At 39.5% G+C, this 27845-nt stretch overlaps 1 protein-coding gene across 1 annotated transcript; it reads right to left on the reverse strand.

The window, feature by feature from the left end:
• Positions 1-1782: 1782 nt before the first annotated feature.
• Positions 1783-25130, reverse strand: Gclm (glutamate-cysteine ligase modifier subunit). The gene is made up of 7 exons (XM_048351994.1): positions 24617-25130; positions 18883-18948; positions 16028-16112; positions 11181-11240; positions 10445-10647; positions 8540-8654; positions 1783-3466 (listed from the first exon to the last, which is right to left on the reverse strand). The coding sequence occupies exons 1-7, from the start codon at positions 24740-24742 to the stop codon at positions 3297-3299; spliced, it is 825 nt and encodes a 274-aa protein (XP_048207951.1). The 5' UTR covers positions 24743-25130; the 3' UTR covers positions 1783-3296.
• Positions 25131-27845: the final 2715 nt, after the last annotated feature.

A 27845-nucleotide genomic window follows, 5' to 3' on the forward strand; every position in this document is an offset into this window, starting at 1 on the left:
TCAAGTAGTCCAAAAGCAATGTAATGCTCTAGGACGCTAGCAACCACTGAAATAACTCAGTTTAAAAATATACAACTCACATTTTATTTTAGTTCAGTTCATAATATAGGAAAAAGTAAAAATAATAGATATTTAAATAATAATTTTCCATTTTTATAGTACACTGCTACGGACACATAAAAATTATATAATTAAAACATTTTCCCTTCTGAATGTTTCTCTACTTCTTAAAACTGTGAAAGTATTAGTGAAAGTCATGTTACATATTATAAAACTGACATCCCATCACCATTTTTATGGGGAAAAGACAGGTGTAAGATGTGGTACATTAGGAAGTTAATGATGAAAAAAGGGCTTAGAATCCTAAGTTAGCATATTGAGTATGAAAACAATGACACAAATGATTTGAATTCTCATTAAAACAGTTTCATATTTCTCTAAAGGTACATTTGGCAGAAAGATGAACTGTCAGCCAATATAATATACAATGAATATATCAGTTGCTTACATTACCAACGACCAAAACCACCAAGTGGAAAACCTAGAAAGAAAATCTTACAAACATAATTAAATGAACTTTAGACCTTCAGTCACTGAAGATTAAGACCCTGCTTTAGTTACTACTTAGGTCTGGTGTAAAAAAATCAATACCATTCATACAAAACAATTGGTTCTTCGGTGAGTATAGTTTCTTGGATGGGAATTCAAGGTAGTTTCATTGTAAAACAAATTCCAAGTCACAGTATATCATGTTAAAATAAGGCTCTAGTGTATTTTGGAAGTGTAGTATGCTACAGCTTCTTTTATTTACTGGGAAAAATTAGGTATATATATTCTTTTTTCTTCTTTTCTTTTTTTGGCCAGTCCTGGGGCTTGAACTCAGGGTTGAGCTTCTTCCTTGGCTTTTTTTTTTTTGCTCAAGGCTGGGTCTCTACTACTTGAGACACAGCATCACTTGTGGCTTTTTCTCTTTATGTGGTGCTGAGGAATTGAACCCAGGGCTTCATATATGCGAGGTAAGTACTCTACCACTAGGCCATTTCCCAGCCCCAGTTACATATATTCTTACTGCCTCAAGTCACTGCATTCATATCTTCCTAGTAAGAATATCGGTGATGTACACTATTGATAACTTAGGTTCCAGTTTTAAGCAGTTACCTGTACTATTACCCACTCTTCATTTATGGCTTTTAAATACTGTCCTTAAATACTTGAAAAGTATGGACCACATTCTGAAAGCTCATGAAAAAAGTTGTATGAACATTAGCTTGAAAAATTGTAAGGCCTTTTAAGTGTCATTAAGTAAGGTTATAGAGTAGAGAGTAAAACAAGAACAAAAAAGCTAATTTGAAAATCCTATACATGGGGTTAGCGATTTAGTTCAGTGGAAGAGCACTTGCCGGGCAAGTGCAAGGCCCTAAGTTTGGTCCTCAGCTCTCAAAAAAAAAAAAAAAAAAAAAAAAGGTAAATAAAAAAAGAAAATTCTATACATGATCCCCTTCACAAAAATGAATTTGTGATGTTATTTCTTTGTCAAAATGGAAGAGGGCAGTCACAAAAAGCTCCTGCTGACATTTGTCAGCAGTAATGTAAGGGTTTCCCCCCCAGTTTTCAAAATAATTCTTCAAAATATCCAGTTTTTAAGGCCTAGATTTTTAAAAAAGATATTAAGTGTGATATTAAAGTTCCCCTTTAAAATAGCTCAGCCAGTTCTTTGCACAGATCTTGAAAAACAATGGCATGTAAAGACTTATATTAAAAAACTGTACATTTCCAAATTATAAAAAGTCACCCATTTATTTAACAACATTGCATACAATTTATATAAAGACTAGAAGGCTTTAAGTAGCTCAAAGTCTAAAAAAGTTTTAGTAGGTAAGTCAGCTCTTACATTATAATTCTAATGTTCAAATTATCTAACCAGTAAGCCACAAAACCTTACTTTAGGTAAAGGGTCTACTGTATTTTGAATATGGAACCATAGTTCTTTTCCCTAAGATGAAAACAATTTGAGCAAAATTAATTTTATATAAGTCTAGGTTTTAAAGTATTGGTAAAAGATTTTTTTAATGTTCAAATTGTTTTGGTTATAGATAAAAATTTGTAAAGCAAAGAAGACCTTTAGTATATATCAGAAGTCATTTATTTGTAATTTTCTGTTTTTTAAACTAGTGAGAAACTAAATGAATTACTTTTATCTCTTAAAGTTTTGATTACATTGTTCTGCTTTAAAATAGTTAAGAGTAGGGTGGATGTAGCTTAGTGGTAGAGTCTGTGCTTAGCATATACCAGGCTCTGGATTCAGTACCCAGCACAAAAACAAAATGAAGTTTTGGATCACATCTCAAACAAATACTTAAGACAGTGGTGGCATTGAATTAAAAAGACTTTTTTTTCCCTCCCCCTTCTCTGGTTTAGTTCCTTTAGGTCAGGTACTAACAGTGAACCTCATGTTTTACAGCTGAGTCTTAATCTGTGGCCCCTGTGTCATGTGCTCATGTGGCACATGCAATTGAGTTAGATATTCCTGAATGAACAGTACTATACCAAGGATGGATTAAAAAATGCAAAGAATCTGATCTGTAGATGACAACAACTGCATGTGCAAAACACTTAAATGATAATTTCAAAACTTCTAATCCCTGGACTTACTTTGGATTGTCTCTGTAACTAATAGGAAGAGAAAATGGCACAAGAATACATGGTTAAATCATTGTAACTAAACTGCAAGGAAGGACACGTTAAAAAAAAGTTTAAGTTTTCGTTCATGTGTTGAAGAATGAATTTTATTTACCTCACTAGTATATCCCAGCTGTTCCAGTTATTCTGAGATAAAATTATTTTATCAATGACAGGAAAAATATCTTCCAGTGTTTCAGTTTTAACAATTCTAATTAAATTGCTTAGTTATACTACAGAGTAAGAGCAATTAATGAATTTTGGAAATAAAAATATGTATGTACATTACCCTGATACTAAGCCAAAATATATCTAACAACCAATTTTCTTGATTTCTGTTACTCATAAAAATAAAAGAAAATATATTGTTAAGTATATTATATATAGATTTCAATTAGAAAACAACAGCTTAGTGAAAATAATAGTTCATGTGAGTGGACTGATAATGGAGGCTAGAGAAGTATTCAAAACTTGACAGACAACATACTGCCAAAAAAAATTTGAAGAATATTTGCCTCAATGACACTTTTTATAGGCAACAGCTAGATTTTTATACATTTCAATTTTATATTCAAGAAAAATACAGGTCAGCAAATTAAGATGACCATAAATTGTAGTTAAGAACCCCTTCTTTTTGCTTGCAAAATGTAGCCTTTTGATTTGATAATCCCTCTACTTTTCACAATGACTGAGTATCTCAGCAGCCACAGGGGCACCCATTCTTGTGCCTGGATGTCAGGAATGCTTTCCTGAAGAGCTTCTTGGAAACTTGCTTCTGAAAGCAGCTCTAAAACAACAATGAACAAAAGCCCAAAGTTAAGTTTGAAAACAACTGCACTTTTTTGTTGTTGGCGTTAGCACTTGAACTCAGGGCTATTCTGGGCCCTGTCCCTGAGCACTTTTGCTCAAGGCTAGTGCTTTATCACTTTGAATCACTGAGCCATTTCTCATTTTTGAGTGATAACAATCTCAGGAGGACTTTTCTGCCTAGGCTGGCTTTGAACTATGATCCTCAGACCCTCACCTCCTAAGTAGCTAGGATTACAGGCTTGAGCCACCAGCCTTCCAAAAGCACTTGCTATGTGGGTAAGCATTTAAACATAAGAAGCACTTGAAAATTGAATGAAAAAAATACAATATTAATTGTTTAAGAACTTTAGTGTCTAGTCCTATTACCTACCCTATTTAATGTCTGGTGGAGCCTGGATTTTCTTCCAACTTTTTTTTCTAAGTGTGTGGGTCTCTCTCTAGATACATATGATGGTCTTGTTTAAAACAACTTAAAGAGAAAATATTTAACTAAATCATGGGAAAATATTAATAGAATGCATGGAAAATAAGTACATTAAGTTTTATAGAATGAGTTGACTCACTTTGACCTGAAAAATCTTATGTTCACACCCTGGGGACTCTGACATGTGTTCTCTCTTCCCTGTATACTCTTCTGCTTGGTATTTGTATGGTGTATTCTTTTCTTGAAATCTCTGGCTTCCCAACACCTCTAGGCACTCTTTTTCTTCTTTAGCCAAATTTTCCCTCAGCATTTACCACTTACCCCTTTTCATATTTATTTTACTATCAATGTTCTCCTATTAGAATATAAATTCCTTAGGGGCTGAAGTTTTCTGATTTTGGTAATGTATGTCTAGTACCCAAAATAATGCCAGGTACATGGCTGGTGCTCAGATGTATGCTGAATAAATCAATCAAGATGGAAAAATTCCATGAGGGTCAGAGGCAACCAATCAAACAATAGGTATGATTTTCAGATACTAAAGGACCCACCTTCCTCCAAATAAACTACCATGATACTAGAACAGTAATGTTAATAACTCTATGTGTTAGGCACTATTGCCCCCCTAAATTTATAGGGAAAACAGTGAGAAATAAAGATAACTTACCTGAGATCACAAAGAGAGTAAACAGTTTACATGAATAGAAAACAAATGTATACTGTAAATTGGTTATAGATTAACAAGAAGAGCTTCCCAAGAGAGTAGTGTAATACAGATTAGACTTAAAGGGAGTGGAGGAAGGAGAAAGCAAATAAAAAGGGTAAAGCTTCTAAAGCTAGGACCACAAACTGACATAAAGATAACAAACTAAAGTTTAAAAATACCAGAAAACAAACAGCTGGACACTATTGGCTCATGCTTGTAATCCTAGCTACTCAAGAGGCTGAGATCTGAGGATCATGGTTCGAAGCCAGCCTAAGTAGCTGAAAAGCTTTAAGACTCTTATCCTTAATTAACCATCAGAAAACCAGGAAAAACAAAACAAAAAAAAAAACCCTCACGATTGGGGGGAAGAGAGCCAGATCACCCATCTCATGATTTTACCCTTACTGCAGGTGGTTAAACTACTATAACTTGTAGGACAGTGGGTAATACAGAAAAAAAAAGCCATCCATTCTGAGGAATAAGGGAATTTTAAAATAGAGGACAACCTTCAGGTAAAATATTAACAAAATTCTATTTTAGAAAAACAATTTTTTTTTCTTGTCCTGGGGCTTGAACTCAGGGCCTGGGCACTCTCCCTGACCTTCTTTTATTCAAGACTAGCACTCTACCATTTAAGCCACAGTGCCACTTCTGGCTTCTTCTGCTTATGTGGTACTGAGGAACTGAACCCAGGGCTTCATGCGTGGTAAGCAGATACTCTTATCACTAAGTCACATTCCCAGACCAACAGAATTCTATTTTAGAAGGAGTTAAATATTTTACAACTTAGTTGCTTAAAATAAAAACACAAAATCTGAGAAATGTTTATTTACTAACTACGTATTTTAAAACTTATCAAACTCTGTTCACTCTTCAGAATAAGTAAACATGAAGAATCAAATGAACTGCTTTGTTATAGAGCAGAGTGTCTGAATGTTCATTAATGAATTAGTTTGTAAATTCTATCCAGAAGGTTTAGAGCCAAAACTAAAAAAAAAAACAACCACATATCAAATAATATCAGTAATAACATAAACAAATTCATCTCTTCATAAACATGTAATGTTTTGTGACAATAATGACATATTTGCACATAATCTAAAAGCCAATATGTAGATATGTGGAAATAAATTACTAGACCTTTCATATTACCTATTGGAAAAAAAGATGGGAGTTTATTTTTGTTTTTAATCTAGTGAATCTATTGATTTGCCTGCAAAAAAGCTTTTACTGGAGTGGAGAGGCAAAAGTTACTACAGAATCTTATTTTGATGTCTTTTTTTTTTTTGCCAGTCCTGTGGCTTGAACTCAGGACCTACATACCAGCCCTGAGCTTCTTTTGCTAGCATTCTACCACTTGAGCCACACACAGTGCCACTTCTGGCTTTTTCTGTTTATGTAATACTGAGGAGTCAAACCTAGGGCTTCAGCAAGCAATCTAACCCTAAGCCACATTCCCAGCCCTTGATGTCATTTAAATAGAAACATACAAGTTAAAGTTTTCAGACTGGAATAATACAACACAAATGTTGTAAATCAGGAAGATAGTACAGCAGAGGAGGTCTGAATTCATCCAGAACCTAGGTCTAAGTTCAAAGTTTGTCTTATGCCAGCTTGGTGGTGGTTAGTTTCTTAAACTCTGATGCTCCTAATTGATTAAATGTCCAGTTTTAGGTGTTTTTTTGTTGTTGGGTTTGAACTCTGTGCCTGGGTGCTGTCCTTGAGCTCTTTGGCTTAAGGCTGGCGTTCTGCCACTTGAGCCACAGTGCCACTTCCAGTTTTCTGGTGGTTAATTAGAAATCAGAGTCTCATGGGCTTTCCTGCCTGGCTGGCTTTGAACCTGGATCATCAGATCTCAGCCTCCTAAGTAGCTAGAATTACAGGTGTGAGCCACCAGCACCCAGCTGTTTTTGATTACAGATAGGCATTAAGCACAGTATCTGGTATTTAGAAGAAATATAAGAATGAGACTTCAGTAATAAACAGTAGAGTTCTTAGGTTATTCAGAATTAATTTAAAGGGGCTGGGGATATGGCCTAGTGGCAAGAGTGCTTGCCTTGTATACATGAGGCCCTGGGTTCAATTCCCCAGCACCACATATACAGAAAACGGCCAGAAGTGGCGCTGTGGCTCAAGTGGCAGAGTGCTAGCCTTGAGCAAAAAAAAGAAGCCAGGGACAGTGCTCAGGCCCTGAGTCCAAGCCCCAGGACTGGCAAAAAAAAAAAAAAAAAAAAAAAAAAGAATTAATTCAAAAAAACTACCTCTATTCACCCATAGTATGCTATGTTTTTAGACATGACACTAAAAGCTGAGTGTTTTGCTTAAATGAAATGTTTTCTACATATACATATATATGTGTGTGTGCGTGTGTGTGCTATTGCTGGATATCAAACCTTGCAAGTGCTATGCAAGCAATCTATCACAGAACTATACCTCCAAACCTTCCCTCCAGTATTTATTGAACTAGAATCTCTATATAAATGTCAGGGCTTTCAAAATTTCATAACCACTTATAATCAATTTTTTCTCATATCAAAAATAGTAAACATACAGCCCCTTTGAAATATTTTTGCTTGTAAAGTTATGTTGAACTTTCTTTCTCCAACTTTATTTTGCAGTGCTGATAAAAACAAAACAAAACACGTTTTTTTCTCTAGCCCAGTGCTGATGGCTCATGCCTGGAAGATCATAGTTCAGAGCCAGGTGGACAGAAAAGTAGGAGAGACTCCATATCTAGTTAACTAGCAGAAAGGCAAACTAGAGAGAGGCATGGCTTAAGTGGTAGAGCGCCTGGGGAGAGCTTGAGGACCTGAGTTCGAGCTCCAGTAGTAAAAACAAAAAAGGAACCCCAACAATTATAGAAAGTATGCAAGCCATTCTCATTAATCATCAAATAAGGTTTCTTATTGCACCAGAAACCTGGGGTTGGAACTCAGGCCTGGGCATTGTCCATGAACTTCTTTTACTCAAGGCTAGCATTCTTAGGGCTGGGAATATGGCCTAGTGGCAAGAGTGCTTGCCTCGTATACATGAAGCCCTGGGTTCGATTCCCCAGCACCACCTATATAGAAAAGGCCAGAAGTGGTGCTGTGGCTCAAGTTGGCAGAATGCTAGCCTTGAGCAAAAAGAAGCCAGGGACAGTGCTTGGGCTCTGAGTCCAAGGCCCAGGACTGGCAAAAAAAGAAAAAAAAAAAAGGCTACCATTCTTGAACCACAGCTCCACTTCCAGCTTTTTTGGTAATTTATTGGAGATAAGAGTCTCACGGACTTCCCTGCAGGGGCTGTCTTTGAACTACGATCCTCAGGTCTCAGCCTCCTGAATAGCTAGGATCATAGGGCCACCACTGCCTGGCTCATATATATGTCTTAATAGTGGTGATTAACAAAATATTTGATTACACATCCTTCCCAAGAGGCCCACTAAATTTTGAATAAATAATAATTATACCTCTCTTTAGATACCTACACTAATTGAAATGCCTTTGTTTACTTAAAAAAAGTTACTATCGGGGCACTGATGGCTCACCCCTATAATCTTTAGCTACTCAGGATGCCGAGATCTGAGGATCAATGTTCAAAGCTAGCCCAAGCAGGCAAGTCCAAGATCTAATTAACTACAAAAGAACAAATAGAGCTGTGGCTTATGCACACAGCTCAGGGACAGCAACCAGGCCCTGAGTTCAAGACCAAGGACTTGCACACACAAAAAGAAAAAGAATAGTTCTAGACAACAGCATCCTAGTTTATCACTGTACAAATCCAAAGTTAAATTTTCCATGTTGGGGATAGAACACAGGGCCTTGTACATTCTAAGCAAGCACTCTACCACTGAGCAGCATTTCTCTAGACCATCAGCAAGTAGCTCCTGTCAGGCAAAAAGTTCACGATCAATCTTTACAAAACAAAACCATCAGTTTTACCTTTTGGATCATTGTGAGTTAGTAGTTGTATATCAAACTGCTTAGCAAATGCAGTCAAATCAGGTGGCATTACACAGCAGGACGCAAGATTAACTTGGTTACTATTTGGTTTTACCTACAAGAAAATAAAATCATGAAATCTTTTACAGAAAGTAGGACATAATAAGCAATAAAAGGACTTAATTTTAGAATATGTAAAAATTACATCCTACAGTGCTTCATGTTTCTAAGATATTTACATGAATATTTTTACTAACTTGTGTGTCTCAAACCTAGGTTAATTCTTAGGTAGCTCTACGAGGAAGAAAAATACGATACGATGCTACAAACATTTCCTCCTAGAACTTTTCAGCAATCTAGTACACCTGCCACAGAAATAAACATCATTTTAAATGTGATGGTTTCAGCAATAGAGGGCACATATGTTAAAGGTAGAGGATCAAATATGAGTAGGAACATTTAGTGTCAAAATACAAAATATGGCTACTAATCACGGATTTTGAAAATGAATCAGCTAACTTTCAGTAGCTGCACTTGTGAATTTTCATATAAATCCTGGATCACCTAAGTCTATCCAACTTTCTTGGCTGTTTCTACCTACTAAGTCAATGATGTTCTTGCCTGTAAGAACTCTGAAAGCTTTAAAAAGAAGAAGGCTAAGGCTCACCAGAGGCAGTCATCTGATCTTGAACTTCTAGCCTTCAGAATCATGAGCTAAACATCTTTCCTTTATTAGCAAAAAGGAAAAAAGAAAAAAGAAAAAAAAAAGAGGAGGTAGTGGTGGTGGCTCAGAATGAAATAAAATAAAGTACAAATAACTTCCCTGATAATAATTATTACAACAGAGTAGAAGGTGTTAGTTTATGAAACCACTCTACACCAAGTTGTAAAAACTAAGTAGTACAGAAAGTAGGAAATAATAGAAGGGGTTAATTTTAGAAAATATATGAAAATTCAAATTTTACAATACTTCTTACACATCTTTTGACAGTAAAATATTTGTTACATATAACATTTTCTCAATTAGCAAATAAAGAGGCATGGACTCATAATACTGAAATAAAAATATACTACTGGGGCTGGGGCTATGGCCTAGTGGCAAAGAGTGCTTGTCTCGTATACATGAGGCCCTGGGTTCAATTGCACAGCACCACATACACAGAAAACAGCCAGAAGTGGCACTGTGGCTCAAGTGGCAGAGTGCTAGCCTTGAGCAAAAAAAGAAGCCAGGGACAGTGCTCCAGCCCCAGTCCAAGCTCTAGGACTGGCAAGCAAACAAAGAAAAAAAAATATACACACACACATATACTACTGTAATCATCTATGTAAAACCAAAGAAAAAAGCCTTAATTCAAATGCTGTGAGAGTATCACACATTTTCTTTTTTGTTGGTCATGGGGCTTGAACTCTGGGCCTGGGTTCTGTCCTTGAATTCTTCAGCTCAAGGCTAGCACTCTACCACTTGGAGCCACAGCGCCACTTCCACTTTTCCCATGGTTAACTGGAGATAAGACTCTCACAGACATTCCTGCCCAGGCTGGCTATGAACTGTGATCCTCAGATCTCAGCGTCCAGAGTAGCTAGGATTTTGGGGCCTGGCTCATCACACGTTTTCTAATGCCTCTGTCCTTTTTTTTTTGGTTAGTATTGGAGTTTAAACTCAGAACCTTATACTGGCTAGGCTTGTTTACCCAGCTGAGCAATTGCCATACCTGCAGCAATTATCATTTATTTTAAATGGGATTAATATTCAGCTCAATTAAAAATTCAACCACCCAAGACTTTCGGGCCTCACAGTACCCATGTTTGGAAGAGATTCCCATGGTGGGCATGTGCTACACACATAAGGCAAAGGTGGAAAATCAGATTCCTCCTCAGAAGGCTCAGAGTTTGGCCATCTTTTACCTGTGCCCACTGATAAAGCTGCTCCAACTGTGTTTTGTCTAGGTCAGATGTTCCTATAGCAACAATTTTCTTGCTTTGAACTAAGTTTTCTAATTCCTCCCAGTAAGGCTGTAAATGCTCCAAGGAAAGATTAACTCCATCTTCAATAGGCGGTGAAGCAATGATCACAGAATCCAGCTGTGCAACTCCAAGGACTGAACAGGCTGACAGAAGGATAAAGAAGAAAAAAAAAAGGATGTTTGTTATGTAATAAAAACAAGTAGCACTAATGTCCACAAGTATTCCACTGAATACCATTCAGATTGTTCACTACTTTTCTAAATAACTAATTTTCTTTCATTTGGAATGTTTCCATCTTAAAAAAAAAAATTGCAAGAACCTACTTTCCCTGCTCTAGTTTTCCCGCTCTTAAGGCACTTTAACACTTGAGCCACAGCTCCACTTCTGTCTTGGTGATTAATTAGAGATAAGAGCTTCACAGACTTTTCTGACTAGGCTTTGTACTGGGTTCCTCAGATCTCAGCCTTCTGAGTAGCTAAGATTACAGGAACGAGCCACTGGTACTCAGCTCAGTTTTCTATTTTAAACCAAATACAATTCTATAGAAGGCTTAAGAAATGATGCTAGAAAGGTAAAATTAGAATCAGCTCATTTTCTTTTTTATCTAGATCACAAGTTATAACATATACAAAATTTGAAGCTCACTATTAAGGAAAAGGTTTTCATTGTTGCTTACCCATGTCAACTGCACTTCTAGTTGATGATGAGGAATTTGATCCCACAATGAACAGTTTTGCTATGTAGCAAGGAAAACAAAACTGATTATTACATCTGAACAAACATTTACTACTATATATCTCTATAGAACTGTTTGTCTATATAACCATCTATCTATCATACAAATAATCCTGATTTTTCCTTTCCTAATCACTCACACACACACAAACATATTTTTTTGTTGTTGTGGAACTCAGGGCCTGGGTGCTGTCCATGAGCTGAATTTTTCACTCAAGGCTAGCACTTTACCACTTTGAGCTACAGTTCCACTTATGGTTTTCTGGTGGCTAATTGGAGATGAGCCTCATAGATTTTTCCTTCCCAGAGTGGCTCTGAACCTTGATCCTTAGATCTTTAGCCTCCTGAGTAGCTAGGATTATAGGTGGGAGCCACTAGCTTCTAGCTTTCCTTATCACATAATTTTATGCTTTTCATTTTAGACATAAGATTTCCACTGTTGGTTTAAACTCATATGGTAGCTATCCAACAAGTATTTAACAATAAAATCAAGTATTAATTTAGCATTCATTACAAAGCATTTCAGATAAAGAGCTTAATTACTTTAAGAATGTATGTTATGTAATATGTGTATATGTGTATACACACACACAAAATTGCTTTTTCTTGGCCAGTCCTGGGGCTTGGAACTCAGGGCCTGAGCACTGTCCCTGGTTTCTTTTTTTTGGCCAGTCCTGGGCCTTGAATTCAGGGCCTGAGCACTGTCCCTGGCTTCCTTTTGCTCAAGGCTAGCAGTCTGCCACTTGAGCCACAGCGCCACTTCTGGCTGTTTTCTGTATATGTGGTGCTGGGGAATCGAACCCAGGGCCTCATGTATACGAGGCAAGCTCTCTTGCCACTAGGCCATATCCCCAGCCCTGTCCCTGGTTTCTTTTTGCTCAAGGCTAGCACTCTAACCTCTTAAGCCACAACGCCACTATGCCACTTCTGGCTTTTTCTGTTTATGCGGGGCTGAGGAATTGAACCCAGGGCTTCAAGCATGCTAGGCAAGCACTCTCTCAGCCCTAGAACTGCTTTTATCCCCCTTTCCTATTGTCAAAGTAATGTACAGAGGGGTTACAGTTACATCTAAGGCAGTGAGTATATTTCTTACCTCCTCCATTTTTCTCCCACCTCCCCCCCTATAATTGCTTTTTTTGAGATGGTATTTCATTGTATAGCCCAGGCTGGCCTTGAACTGGAAATCCTCCTGCTTTAGCCTCTTGAGCTGGGATTGCAGATTTTGTACCACTACATCCAGCTGAAATATTATTATTATTATTATTTTTTGCCAGTCCTGGGGCTTGAACTCAGGGCCTGAGCACTGTCCCTGGCTCCTTTTTGCCCAAGGCTAGCACTCTGCCAACTTGAGCCACAGCGCCATTTCTGGCCTTTTCTATATATGTGGTGCTGAGGAATTGAACCTAGGGCTTCATGTATATGAGGCAAGCACTCTTGCCACCAGGCCATACTCCCAGCCCCCTGAAATCTAATTTTTATGAATTAACAATAATGAGTCAAATAAATCATATAATAAACACAGTCCTCAATCTAAAATCTATACAAAAACTAAATTAAAAGTATGATGAAAAGGAAGGTGAAAAAAATCCACAATACTACCTTTCTAATAGAATCTTCTTCAGCTATTCTAGGTTTTGGTTATATGAAGCAGGTTATAACTTTTCTATTTTTAAATTGGTTTATTGTTATGGTTCAATTTTATTGACCACCTACTTTAAAGTGTGAACCAGACCACCAATAGTTAAATGTTGCTTTCCTAATATTAAAGGCAGCTTAACCAGTTTAGTTTAAAACCCCCAAACTTCTGAAATATGTACTACTTCAAGTCCCAAGCATTTCAGATAAAGGAAACTCAATCTGTACTCATTTTTTAAAATTTAAATTTATTAGGCATAACATATACCAGAGCATTGCCACATCATTAGCCATTACTTTAGTTACCGAGGAAGTAAAGCAGTTTTCAGTATAGAAAACTTATCAATATATTAAGACTGAGGCTTTGGCTTTATTTAAACATAACTTTTATACACATACTCACTGTATATAAATTCACTGGGTGCTGGTGTCCCTAGCTATTCAGGAGGCTGAGATCTGAGGATTGTGATTTGAAGCCAGGTGGGACAGGAAAGTCCATGAGACTCTTATCTTCAGTTAACCACAGAGAAAGTGTGAACCACTGTGGTTCAAAGTGGTAGAGTGCTAGCTTGAGCAAAAGAGCTCAGGAATGGCACCCAGGCCCCGACTTCAAGCCTCAGGACTGGCATAAAAAATCTAAATTTACTCAGTTGGAGGAGAGCAAGGAAAAAAATGAGAAAGGAGAAAGGGAAAACAGAGTAACTTAATACCTTTATTATATTTAAAGTGATTTAACTTTAAAGTGTTTTAACTTATGCAGCAATGTTCTTGTGCATGTCTTATAATTGTTCCTTCTTTTATCTCTCTTTTTTTTGTCAGTTGTGGGGCTTGAACTCAGGGCCTAAGCCCTGTCCCTGAGCTCTTTTTTGCTCAAAGCTAGTGCCCTACTACTTTTCAGTTACAGTGCCACTTTGTTTATGAGTGGTTGTTTGGAGGGCAGAGTCTCAGGGGGACTTTTCTATCTGAACTACTATCAAACTTCTGTCTTTACATCTCAGATTCCTGAGTAGCTAGGATTACAGGTGTGGCCCAGGAGCCCAACTGTTCCTTCTTTTCTACTGTTAGTCTTTCTAAAATACTGCTTTCCCTTTTGAAAAACCAATACAGGTCTCCTATCAAGTAAGTCAGTATCACCACTTTGGTCTAACTATAGCTCCCATAATCCTATCATGAGAACCCCACCACCATCTCTCAGTTTATGAATTTATGCTATCAGAATCAGCCTCTCTGAAAGATGAAGAATGTTTAGAAAAAGGGGGAGCAAACCCCATCAAAAATCTCAAGCACTACAGGAACTAAGAACTACTTGACTTGTGAGAGATCTTAGATGAATTTACATCATGATGAATTACAGAGGGAATATTCATTTTACTTTCCTACACAGACAGTAATGTGAAATTAACAAAAAGATACCGGTTTTGGAGTTAGGCATACCTGCGAGACTTAGTCAAGCAACTACTGGTTGCATGACCATTTTTTTTCTAACTAGTTGGCAAGGCTGGCTTCAAGTTCCTGGGCTCAAGTGATCCTCCTGTCTTATACTTCTAAATAGTTGGGCCTACAGGTGTGTGCCTACAAATCCAGCTATATGACATACTTCAAATTATTTATGTCACTTGTGTGAAATAAGAAATATACCTTGCAGGCCTTGATAATTATTTGAGAAAATATATCCATAAAATGACAAGTGCAGTGTCTGATATAAAGCAAGACTCTAACAGTAATTATTATTGGGATCAGAAAACAATGATCTTTTTCTGTTCTTTTTTTGCTCTATTTTTCTTCTTCTTTTTTTTTTTTTTTTTTTTTTTTTGGCTGCACTGTGGCTATTTTATATCAGGGCTTTGTTCTGGCTAGGCAGATGCTCTACTTCTTGAGTCATACCTCCACACATACCCCCTTTTTGCTTTGGGTGTTATTGAGATAGTCTTGTTTTTTGCCCTGGCCAGCCTGAACTATAATCCACCTATTTATGCTTCTTTCTATAGCTGGGATGACTGACATATGCCACCACACTCAACTTCTACTGCTGTGATAGGAGTTTTTTGGCCTGAGCTTGCGTGGAATTGTGATCTTCTGCATCTCAGGGTAGGGGGATTGCAAACTTTTGCCTAGGCAGGCCTCAAATCATAATCCTGTTTTCTGCTTCCCTTTGAAGCTAGGATTACATGTATGAACCACTAGTGCCTCAGCCCTAACTCATCTTGCATGCCCATCTCAATGAATAGCAAAGACCACAATAATAACAATATGCTAATAATAGCTACCCAGCACTTTGTGGTAATTACGTTAGCCATGAGCTTCTTATGTCATTTCACTGAGTACATCCCATTTTACATATTAAGAAACTAAGGCTCAGATGGATTAAATACTTGGCAGTGTAAAATTATACTAGCAGAATCTACATATTCAGGAATTTCAATCTACTTTAAGATTTCAATGACTTTGCTATGCTGAGGGCCAGAACAACACAGCTTTTCACTTTTGTTAAGGCCTATGTTTGCTTAGAATAGAGTGCTCCTGAGTCATCCCTTGATCCTTTTCATTTCTTCCACCTTAACTTTTTTATTGTTCTAAATACACATAAATTATTTGAAGAACAGGAAGGTAAAAGTTTTATTTTGACTCCATTAGTCAGCACTGACTTCCTATAACCACTTTAAGAGTAGACATTAAAGTTATGCTACCACCAAAAATTGACCTCTTAGGGGAATACAATAGCTCAAAAGCTATGTATGTTTGTTCATATAAGACTACTGTCGACATATTGTCTAATATCGACATTACATTTAAAGCCCTAGGCGAACTTTCTTGGGTGTGGCCACGTGGCTACTGTATATGTTCTTGATACATTGTATATTGTATATATGTCTACCTGACCTAGAGAAGGGATAGAAAAACAGGGCGTAAGATATCACAAGAAATGTACACACTGCCCTACTATGTAACTGTACCCTTTTTGCACAACACCTTGTCAAAAAATTTGTGTTCAATTAATAAATAAATTAAATTTAAAAAAAGTTATGCTACCAAGAAGTCCTTGTATTCCCACAATGACCTGTTACCAGGAGCAAAGACAGGCTATCCCATGCCTGACCACACCTCACTACACTTCTACCATACAAGAGAATGAATTTAAAGGCTGAACTTTACCAGAAACTTTCATTTCTTCTCTCTCATCAGGATTTATCTTTTCTAGTGCATGAGATACAGTGCATTCCAAGACATCTGGAAATTCCTATAACAAACATAGGATATTTGTAATAAATATAAAATTAATGGTTCTGATCACAAAATTTCCTATCATCCATGAAAAGCTTGAAAAGAACTCATTAGACAAAAGGATTCTTTACTTACATAATACAAAGGTAAGATGCTGTGTGTTTCCACTTCGTGTGGAAAAAGTATCTTACTTTGATCAGGATGCTTGACTCACAAAAATTAAAAAGTAAGCAGATGAGGGGTGATGAGTCATCATTATTAGCATAGTAATCTTATTTAAAAATTCATTTGCAGTAACATTAAAAACCTTATGAAACTCTCTATATTAAGCATATGTACATATTTGTAGAAATGGGAGTTTGAACTCAGGGCATTACCTCTGTGAGGAAAGCTCTCTACCACCGAGTCATGTTCCTAGCCCTATTTTTCACTGGTTATTTTTTCTTATCCTTTAGGTCCACAACAGGGACTCTAACTAGGTGCCTTCCACTTTCACTCATGGGCTAGCACTCTAACAAATGAGTCATGCCTCCAACCCCTGCACTGCTTATTTTGAGATAAAGGCTAAAAAAACCCTTTTTTTTGGGGGGGGTGGTGCCAGTAGTAGAGCTTGCATTAAGGGCCTCATGTCCTCACTTGACTTTTTTGCTCAAGGCTGGTATTCTACCACTTGAGCCAAGCTTCACTTCCAGTATTTTGCTGGCTAACTGAGGATAAGAGCATCACTGACTTATTTTGCACAGGCTGGCTTCAAACTGAAATCTTCAGCTCACAGCCTCCTGCATAGCTAGGATTACAGGCATGAGCCACCAGCACCTACCGGCTAAGTAAGGTCTTGATTTTTGTTGGGGCCTCAATCCATTTATATTATACTTCCTGTTGTAGCTACGATGATAGCAACATACAATCATAACCAGCTTCTTTGGTTGTGATGAAGTCTATGGACTTTTCTACCTGAGCTATCCTGCAACCTCAATCCTCTCATTCTCAGCCTTCCTATCTCACAGTTAGGATAATGGGCATGAGACCCTGGCTTAATTATAAACTTAAAAAAATAGTTTTCATTGCTTTGGATTTTGTTTATTTATTTTTGCTAGTCCTGGGGCTTAAACTCAGAGTGTGGGCACCATCGTCCCTGAGCTTTTTGCTCAAGGCTAGCACTGTACCACTTGATCCACAGTGCCACTTCTGGCTTTTTCTGTTCTTGTGATACTGAGGAATTGAACCCAGGGCTTCATGCAAGCTAGGCAAGCACCCTACCACTAAGCCACCTTCCCAGCCCCCGCTTTGGACTTTAATGTCATTGAATTTTAACTTGGATTTATGTTTTTAGTAGCCTCTTTTAGGTTCAAAATAATATTGAGCAGAAGATAAGAGATTACTAATTTACCTCCTGCTTGACCTCATCCATTTCCTTCTCATCAGTAGTAATTTGTTGTACTGATGAATATACACATACTCATCACAATCACTGAGAGTCCAGTTTACCCTAGAGTTCACTCCTGGTGTTATGTGTTCTATTAGTTTGGACAAAATATATGATATATATTCGCCATTATAGTATCACAGAGTAGTGACATGGCCTTAAAAATGCGGTGTCCCACCTCTTCACCCTTTGCTACCACCTACTCTTAAAACCACTGTCCTTGTTTCTCCATAGTTTTGGTTTTTCTACAATGTTAAATAGTTGGAACATCACAGTATGTGGTTTTTTCAAAATTGCCTTCTTTTACTTAATACCATGCATTTAAGGTTCCTTCATACTCTTTTATGGTTTGATAGCTAACTTCTATAACTGAGTAATATCCTATTGTCTGGATACACCATAGTTTATCTACTAATGTGCTGAAGGATATCTTGATTACTTCAATCTGCTATAAATACCTGCATGCTTTTTTGTGGACATAAATTTCAAATTCTTTAGACACATACCAGGGAGCAACATTGTTGGGTCATATGATGAGAATATATTTTGTCAACCAAATGTATCAACCAAAATGTGTCTTTACCTGAGTGCAATAAAAGGACCATTCTAATGCATTATAATGAATATTATGAGGATGACAAATGTTAGTAATATGCCAGTTAAAAATGTAACAAGACTTAACAATGCAAACAGCAAATACTTTCCCACTGTTCATGAACACATCACAATACTAGCACACATCTGGAGTCCAGAGTTGATAAAATCATGCATATATAGAGTACATTGTGATTTCAGGCACAGATTAATCAGACACAAACTCTGCAGAGCAGAGCAGCTATAGAGTTATAAACTTGTAGTGTGCCCAACAGAACAAGTACTCCCAGGACGTGCATTTGTATTTGATAGAAACCTTTGGCTGAGTTATCAGAGTGGTTTCAGACAGGTATTTTGTATTTTAACATTTATGGTAACAGTCATATACTAACATTTAATGGAATAGTTCCTTATTATTTCATCAGAAACATTTAAAAATTATTTCTAGTGATTATATTTCTATATATGTATTTTTGACTATATTCTAAAAAGCAATCTCCTAACCAAATCCATTGGATAATCATTCCTAGAACAAATATCAACTGGAATGACACTGGAGGTGAGGTGAGGAAATTAGGATGAGAACTGGGCAGAGGACCGTGAGTTGAAGAACAAATTTTATGCTTTGTGCTTACTACACAGATCAGATTGCTATCTTGTCATAATAGCCACAAGGGTCTGAAGGACTAACTGCCTATTTGACCTCCCTCCCCAGAGGATATTCACTTCCTGCTTTCTTTACTTCCTTTTTGGCCATTTCACTTACCCTGACCAAATCTGGGCTGATTTGGGAACTCCACTCATTTAAGGTCTTTTGGATACAATCTCGAAGCTGCAAAAGGAATGTATTTGGGAATGGTTAACCAATACCTCTTCGATCCCCATAGTTCTACAATAAGGATACATTCGTATACATTCTATTTCTTATGTCAGTGTATGTCGAGCTTACTTGGCAGTAGCCCAAAATGTATATTCACTTAATGAGTAAACAGAACAATATGACAAAACAAAAATTTCCCAAAATACTTAGGACCATTACATGCCAGGCACTGTAGTGTCTTCTATTAAATAGAAAAATATGCTGTTCCATGACTCACTAAACTCATTTATGAACATAAATTGTCCAACTCTAGCAACTGTAAATCAATGCATTAAAGATAACCAGATTTCCCACAGTGGTTTGCACTCAATGAAAAAAAGAAATGAGTAACTAGGTACAAGCCCCTGAATTGCAAAAGCACAGTTGTTCTAATCATAAACTTCTAAACTCATTATGTAAACTATGACTGCTTCTGATCAAAGTTAATATAGGCTCTAGCTTTTATCTTAATACAGATAATTTTAAGAAACAAGTGGTTTATTCATTTAAAGGTCTGTACTTGTTAAGATTGATAATCTGGGGGCTGGGAATATGGCCTAGTGGCAAGAGTGCTTGCTTCGTATACATGAAGCCCTGGGTTCCATTCCCCAGCACCACATATGTAGAAAACGGCCAGAAGTGGCGCTGTGGCTCAAGTGGCAGAGTGCTAGCCTTGAGCAAAGAGAAGCCAGGGACAGTGCTCAGGCCCTGAGTCCAAGGCCCAGGACTGGCAAAAAAAAAAAAAAAAAAAAAGATTGATAATCTGCAACTGCCCTACCTATAATAACCCACTTGAACTCAAGTTATAAGGCCTGTATCTTTTTGCTAAGTATATTTATAATCAAACTCAAGTCAGTAGATAAAAAATTGGTTGATAATTCTTCCACACAATTACTCACCTAACAATCAGAAACTGTATATTTGAGAAAGTTTTATTACACACACACACACACACACACACACACACACACACACACACACACCCTACTGATGTATGCAGGGAAATGGGTAGAACTGGATTTCATTATGTCAAGTGAAATAAGTCAGTCTCACAAAGACTAGTATTCTGCATTTTCTCATATCTGCAAAAATTAGAGGGGAAGAGAATGGAACCAAAAGGGGAACTATTTAGTTTATAAATGTGAAAGCCAGCAGGACAAATTGGAATTTAACAATCCTATCCAGTGTGCTCTGATCCAAATCTGAGGAGAATTCCAAGAAATTTCTCTTTGGAAAGATGATTCATCATATATGTAAGACTTTCATGGAAGATTTCCTCAATCCCAAAAGATATGTAAAAGATAAAAAGGTAGGAGGGGAGGGCAAAGCTTTTTTTTTTTGCTTGAACTCAAGGCCTGGGCACTGTTCCTGGCTTCTTTTTACTCAAGGCTAACACTCTACCACTTGAGCCACAGCACCACTTCTCGCATTTTGTTTGTTGTGCTGAGGAATCAAACCCAGGACTTCATGCATGCTAGGCAAACACTCTACCACATTCCCAGCCCCCTACAGTTCAATCTTAATCCTAACTACTGGAAAGTCAGAGATCAGTGGATTCGGTTTTGAAGCCAGTTCCAGGGCAGGAAAGTCTGAAATTTTTATCTCCAATTAATCACCAAAAAGCCAGAAGTGGAGTGGTGGCTCAAGGGGTAGAACACTACCAAAAGAGTTCAGAAGCAGGGCCCAGGCCCTGAGTTCAATCGCCAGCACCAACACAAAATTAAAAAAAAGTATTGGCCTGTTTCCTAAAAATGTTCATTTGATTGATCTTGGATTCTGGAAAACTCATAAAAAATTACAGAAAAGACTGAAGTTATTTCATTACTTGTGAGATTCACTACACTACAAACATAGTAATCTTCAATCTTGTAACTGACATTTATATTGACAAAACATTAACCTTGGCACTTTATTTTCTTATTTCCTACATTCTTATCTCAGAAACATACAGTATCACTAAAGATAAATATCACCCCAATTTAGCCTGTGGCTAGATCAATTAGAAAAATGTCACAGGACAACAACACAACCAAGAAATTTGCAGAAGTTGGGGCTGGGGATATGGCCTAGTGGCAAGAGTGGTTGTCCTGTGTACATGAAGCCCAGGGTTCAATTCCCCAGCACCACATATACAGAAAATGGCCAGAAGTGGCGCTGTGGCTCAAGTGGCAGAGTGCTGGCCTTGTGCAAAAAGAAGCCAGGGACAGTGCTCAGGCCCTGAGTCCAAGGCAAAAAAAAAAGAAAAAAAGAAAAAAAAAAGAAATTTGCAGAAGTTTTATAATGGTCTATTTTGAAATCAACATTTGACCCCAGTTTAGATACTCAGTACTGCCAAAATAAGTAAAAAATTTAAGGCAGAGTACTAGAAGCCCATAGGTCTGAGGTTCAAAGGCAGCCTCTATAGACAAATCCACTCATACCCAACTAACCAGCAGAAAGCTGGAAGAGAAGTGGCTCACGTGGTAAAGTACCACTTGAATGGGGAATGTCAAGTGTGTGCCAGGAGGCCTGGAGTTCAAGGTTCAAGACCTAGTAATAAATGAATTCAGTATTTGATTTGACAAAATTTTATTTAAACACAAAATTATCTTGGTAGAGGGCTGGGAATATGGCTTAGCAGTAAAGTGCTTGCCTTGCATGCATGAAGCCCTGGGTTCAATTCCTCAGCACCACATAAACAGAAAAGGCCGGAAGTGGCACTGGCTCAAGTGGTAGAGTGCTAGCCTTGAGCAAAGAGGATGCCAGGGACAGTGCTCAGGCCCTGAGTTCAAGCCCCAGGACTGGCAAAAAAAAACCCAAAAACAAAACAAAACAAAAAAGAATCTTGGTAGAGGTCATAGAATTAAAAAAAAAAAGTTAACTAGGCCTTTTAGAGAAATTAAACTGTACCAAATGTGTATATTTGTTTTAATTATGAGTGATTTTTTTTCCCCTTCAGTTTCTTTTTTTTTTTTTTGGCCAGTCCTGGGCCTTGGACTCAGGGCCTGAGCACTGTCCCTGGCTTCCTTTTGCTCAAGGCTAGCACTCCGCCACTTGAGCCACAGCGCCGCTTCTGGCCGTTTTCTGTATATGTGGTGCTGGGGAACCGAACCTAGGGCCTCATGTATCCGAGGCAGGCACTCTTGCCACTAGGCTATATCCCCAGCCCCTCCCCTTCAGTTTCTTAATCTCTTCAATGAAGCTGAAGCTTTTCAAATACACATTTCCCAATTTGGAGCTCTGGTAGTCCTTTACACAGAAATGAAACATGCCTATCCAATTCAAAAGGTGTCAGTTTTCATGCAACATCCTGCTGCTTTTTGGGAGTTTTACCCTAAGCTTTGTCTAGTTCCTCCAGTTTTGCACTACTCTTATAAAGCACCCCAAACAAAACACCATAAGCTACAATTATTCCTATAAAATTTTCAAACTACATGTTAAGAATCAAATTTGTTCTCAAAATAAAATGGTAGAAACAAAATCAGAACACACAGGGGCTGGGAATATGGCCTAGTGGCAAGAGTGCTTGCCTCGTATACATGAAGCCCTAGGTTCGATTCCCCAGCACCACATATATCGAAAACGGCCGGAAGTGGCGCTGTGGCTCAAGTGGCAGAGTGCTAGCCTTGAGCAAGAAGAGGCCAGGGACAGTGCTCAGGCCCTGAGTCCAAGGCCCAGGACTGGCAAATAAATAAATAAATAAAATGTAAAAAAAAAATCAGAACACAGTATACAATGACTGATAGCTTTTGGTCAGACCTTTGGTTTTTTATGTATTGATATATACACGTAAAAATAAAACTAGGAACTTTCCTGAGTAAAATGCATTTCTTACTCTTTTGCACTACAAAACTTTGTAAACCACTATTTTAGAGTGTGTCAAGGTGAGATAAGAGAAAAATTCACCCACTATCATCAAAATACATGCATAATGCTAAGATGAATCATCATGATTAGTGAGGGAAGAAACTAAGGGTCTTTGTACCAAAATACAAATACTTCCCTTTGGAAGAAATAAAGTGGGGTGGTTTAAACAAAACATACAAACCTAGCTGGAGCCTGAAAACAGGACAGAGTTGGATTCTGGTACTGATTAATGTTACCACCAAGAATTCTCAACTGGGGCTGGGAGTATGGCCTAGTGGCAAGAGTGCTTGCCTCCTACACATGAAGCTCTGAGTTCGATTCCCTAGCACCACATATATGGAAAACGGCCAGAGGGGGTGCTGTGGCTCAAGTGGCAGAGTGCTAGCCTTGAGCAAGAAGAGGCCAGGGACAGTGCTCAGGCCCTGAGTCCAAGGCCCAGGACTGGCCCCCCCCAAAAAAAATTCTCAACTGAACAGTGCTGGTTCCCAACTTTTTATAGTAGAAAGTTTCTCATTACAGCTAGTAACTTAGATTACAACAAAGGCAATTTGTTCTTTAAGGAACAGGAGGTATGGCTTAAGTGGTAGAGTGCCAGTACTGTACAAGTACTGTAAAAGAAGAAAATTATGTTCATCAAGATTTGTTTATATTTCTCACAAACTAGGTGATTGGGAGACAAATAGCTGTAGGTTGAATGTCTTCCTGTATTATCCATCCTCACAAAGATCTAATGAGGAAGGTATTGTGCAACTTTAAAGCTATGCAGACACAAGCAGAGACCATAGCTTTAATATATTTGTTGTTTTTAGAATTATTTTTATAGTCTCTGTCTCTCCCCCACTTCTCTGTCTTTCCTCTCTTGTGCCACCACACTCCACTTATTTTATGTTCAATTCACAAGTAACCACTGGTCACATTCATTGACTGCTTCTTCTGCTTCTTCCTTTTTTGAGTTGGTTGTGGGACTTGAACTCAGACCAGAGCCCTGTCCCTGAAGTCTTTTGCTCAAGGCAGCGCTCCATCACTTTGACCCACAGCTCCACTTCCGGTTTTTTGAGTGATTAATTGGAGATAAGAGGCTCCCCGACTTTCTGCGCGGACTGGCTCAGCCTCCGAAGTAGGATTACAGGCATGAGCCACCGACGCCCTGCAGGCTTTACTGTTAAGTTTTTTAAGTGCTAAAGTTGTTCCACACTACAAATGCCTCAGCCATTATAAATGAAAGACAATGGTAACTGCTGGAAAGCAACAAATTTGTCACAATCTTATACTTCCAGATTAATCTCTGCCCCTCGCACCTAGGCAAGAAAAGTTTTACAAAAGGAGGCAGATTAATTTCTAGTAAGGAAATGAATACATCATCTCCATATAGCAAAGCCAGGTTCGAACGTTTCATCGTTTGCTTCCCAGCAACAGAGAGACCAATGTCAACACTGTAAAAATCAGCGTCGTAAGAATACAGGTCGCCCAGCACACGCTGACCTCTGCGGGGCCGGAGGTGGGGAGACCCCGAGCGGGGCTCGCCTGCCTCCCTCCCCACTGGCCGGAGACGGGCGCCCAAGTTCTCGGGGTGCAGCCCCGTCCTCAGGGCGCAGCCGGGGTCCTGGGATGCAGCCCTGTCCTCAGGGCGCAGCCCACGTCCTGGGCGCAGCGCACCCGCCAGGTTGGTTCTCCAGACGCCTGCTCCCGTGTCCCCCGGGACCGCAGCCCCGAGCTCGCCCGCCCTGCCCCGCCGTACCTGCCCGGCGCCCGCCCGCGGCCCGGCGGGCCCAGGGCGCCCCGGCCACCGCCTCACCTCCTCGCTGTGCGTGGACGGGCACTTCTTGCGCAGGCGGCCCCAGTTGAGCAGGTTCCCGGTCTGCAGGTGCAGGGTGCTGGCTCGCGCCAGGAGAGCCCCGGCCGCGCGGCTGTCGGTGCCCATGGCGGCGGCCGCCGAGGAGTCGGGCGGCGGCGGCGGGGCCGAGGACGGGCGGGCCGGGAGGGCCGGGAGGCGGCCGCCGGGCAGGACGCGGTGCCCGGCCCGAGAGGCGAGCGCGAGCGGCCGGGCCCGCGCGGCGGAGGCCGGTGTGCGCTCGGGGCCGAGGAGGCCGGAGGCCGGCGGAACGGCGACTGGGCGGCGAGCGGCGGAGCGGCGGCTTCCTGCGGCCGCCTCAGCGGCGTTGGCTTAAGACTGAGGGCGCCGTTTCCTGGAAGACAATGACTAAGCAGAAATCGCCGCGGAAAAAGTGCTTCGTAACCGTTAGTCGTCCCGCGGCGGCCGGGCGGGGCGGGGCGGGGCGCACCGAGGCTGCGGTACGCCGGCCCGCGGGAGACTGGCGCTCGGCCCGCGGCGGGCGTGGTGAGAGGCGCGGGCGCGGGCGCGGGCTGTGCGCCAGCCGGGCCGGAGGGTGCGGGCCGCGTGACTGGAGCGCGGCGTAGATGCGCGGGTACGCCCCCTGCCGGTCGGAGCGCCCCCTGCCTCAGGGACACCGTCCTCAGCCAGTGTCAGCCCCCAAGGCCCGCCAAGGCTTTGAAATGCTGGCAGGTTTCCGTTCTCTCACGCTGCTGTATTAGCGCAAGTGCTTTGTCTTTCTCCTTGGCATTGCTATCCAAAAAAAATCTTCTTAAAATCAACCCAGATTCCCTGCAGTGGACGAATGGGTCAAGAAAATGTGGCATTTTACCCATCCATTCAAATGATAATGTATCATTTACAAAGAAACGGGAGGACCTGGGAAAAATTGTGTACAGTGAAGTAAGGCCTAGAGCGACAAAGGTTGCACATCTCTCATGCTAGAATTAGTTTATAAATATATAAATAAACACAAGTGTTCACAAATTATTAACTGAAATACAGTAGATTCAGCGAGAACTCAAACAGTGTAAATTCTTAGAAAGGCTCATAGTTCAACAAAGTAAACACCAGAAACAGGTACTTGAAAGAGGTGAGGTGAGGCCAAGGGTGTGGGGAAGACTAAAGAAGAGAAGAAGTTTGGGGGGAAATGCAGGCAAAAATTAAATGCATATCCTACGGAATTAAGGAAAATAAAGGGTTGGGAGGGGTGTGTGATATTGTTGTTAATACCCACTGCATTCCTAAACTGCTTCGTTGAATGGCAACTTCTTTGTTCAACTACTTAAAGATAATACAAGTAAAGACTTAATCTTTGGCCTTGAAAAGCTGAAACTTAAGTTCCACAAACAAAGTCTAAGTCCAAGAAATGTTATGTAAAGATGAAAGAATACAATAGTTATGGTCTGTAGTCCCAGCTATTTTCTAGGCAGAGGTCAGACAGAAGTTGAAGGTCCTGTCTTTAAGGTCTTGTTTTTCTAGACTAATTGAAAGTAAAAGCACTAGGGAATTTGGTTTACATGGTGGAGAAAGCTGGATAGCCTAGATGGGGAGGGAGAGAAGATATCATAGGACATTTTAGTTTTCAGGTGAGATCCAAGGATCAACACCTGATACAGGCATACATGTAGCTACAATTTGTCACCCCTGTTTAAATGTCACATGTAATAGACTTGGTATTGAAAGACTAGGACGACTCTATCTTGAAACTGCAACCATTTTGTTGTTTGTGTTAAGCTAAGAATAACCCAACACATACATAAAACCCGGAAAATGGCTTGTTTATGGTGAAACTAACTAGACATTATACAGATTCCAGGAACAAAGTTGTGCCAAAACCAAGCGGCCATAAAAACCCATTTCCCGGATGGCCTAACCGGTTTGGGAACGTTCCAGATACATTGACCACCCTGGAATGTCCTCAGACCAATTTTAGAGAACCCCTAGCCCCAAGCCAATCAGATTTGTCCTTGCACCCCAAACCTGCTTGCACCTGGTTTATGTAGCTTTCTGATTTTTTCCTTTAAATACCCATGTAAAACTCTGCTCGTGGCCTTCCTCCTAACCTCCGCTGCGTCGTGTGTAGGACGAGGTCCGGGCTGCAGCTTGCCTGAATAAAGCCTTGCTTTTGCATTTTGGAATGTCTGGCTCTCGGTGGTCTTCTTGGTGGTCTTCTAGGACTTGGGCACAACAGGTATTACAGCAAGTTGAACATTTGTGGAGCTTTCCTCAATAAACCTTCACCTTTGCTGGGGCAAATCAGATGTATTAAATGGCAAAACCATTCTCATTATAAAGGATACAAAATCTGTAAAGAGAAATGAATTGGAGGTGTTAAATTGATAAACAAAAATAGGAAAGGGACAGAAAAGAAAATCCTTCTTGGAGGTTAGAAACGGAACCTGATGTTTAGTAATTGTTGGTACAGTGTGGGATACTAAGAGTTCATCGAAAGGTAATCCCAGAAGGAAGAACTTACAAGGGCTGCCTTAATGAATGTAAATGTTTGATACTCATGCTGAGCCTGTTGTTGTATCATTACTTGACTTTTTATATATTCTCTAATTCCAAGAAAATAATACTTGGCTAAAATTTAGAAATTAAATATTGTAAACGACTACACCTGACACCTTTCCTGAATGGACAGAACATGTTGGCCAGAATGTTGGTCTTGTTATCTACCTTCATAACTTGTAAATGTGACTTTACCAGGAAAAGTCTCCAAACCAGAAAGGTGATAGTTTGAACGATCTTGAAACTCCTGATAATTTGTTCATATATAAAGTCTTCATAATTGTATCTAATAGTGAAAAAATTAAGGGAGAGCGTGAAACCCTGAGTTCAAGCCCTAGAAGTAGCACAAGCACACAAAAAAGTTGAAGAAGTCATGATGGCATGATTGAGCAGGTCTTACATCTTTTAGTTTGTTTTTGCTTTTTTTTTTTGGTAGAGCTTTAAGATTCTATGATTAGATTCACAATCTAATGTTTTGCTTAAACTGTATATACATTTATAGGGGGTCCTAGAATAGTTTTGGAACTAAGACAAACTTTAAAATATTAGAGAGGAGGTGTATAGGGCTGGGAATATGGCTTAATGGCAAGAGTGTTTGCCTCCTACACATGAAGCTCTCGGTTCAATTCCCCAGCACCACATATACGGAAAACGGCCAGAAGGGGCGCTGTGGCTCAGG

The sequence above is a fragment of the Perognathus longimembris genome, chromosome 7, assembly GCF_023159225.1.
Source record: "Perognathus longimembris pacificus isolate PPM17 chromosome 7, ASM2315922v1, whole genome shotgun sequence".
Taxonomy (NCBI): Eukaryota; Metazoa; Chordata; class Mammalia; order Rodentia; family Heteromyidae; genus Perognathus; species Perognathus longimembris.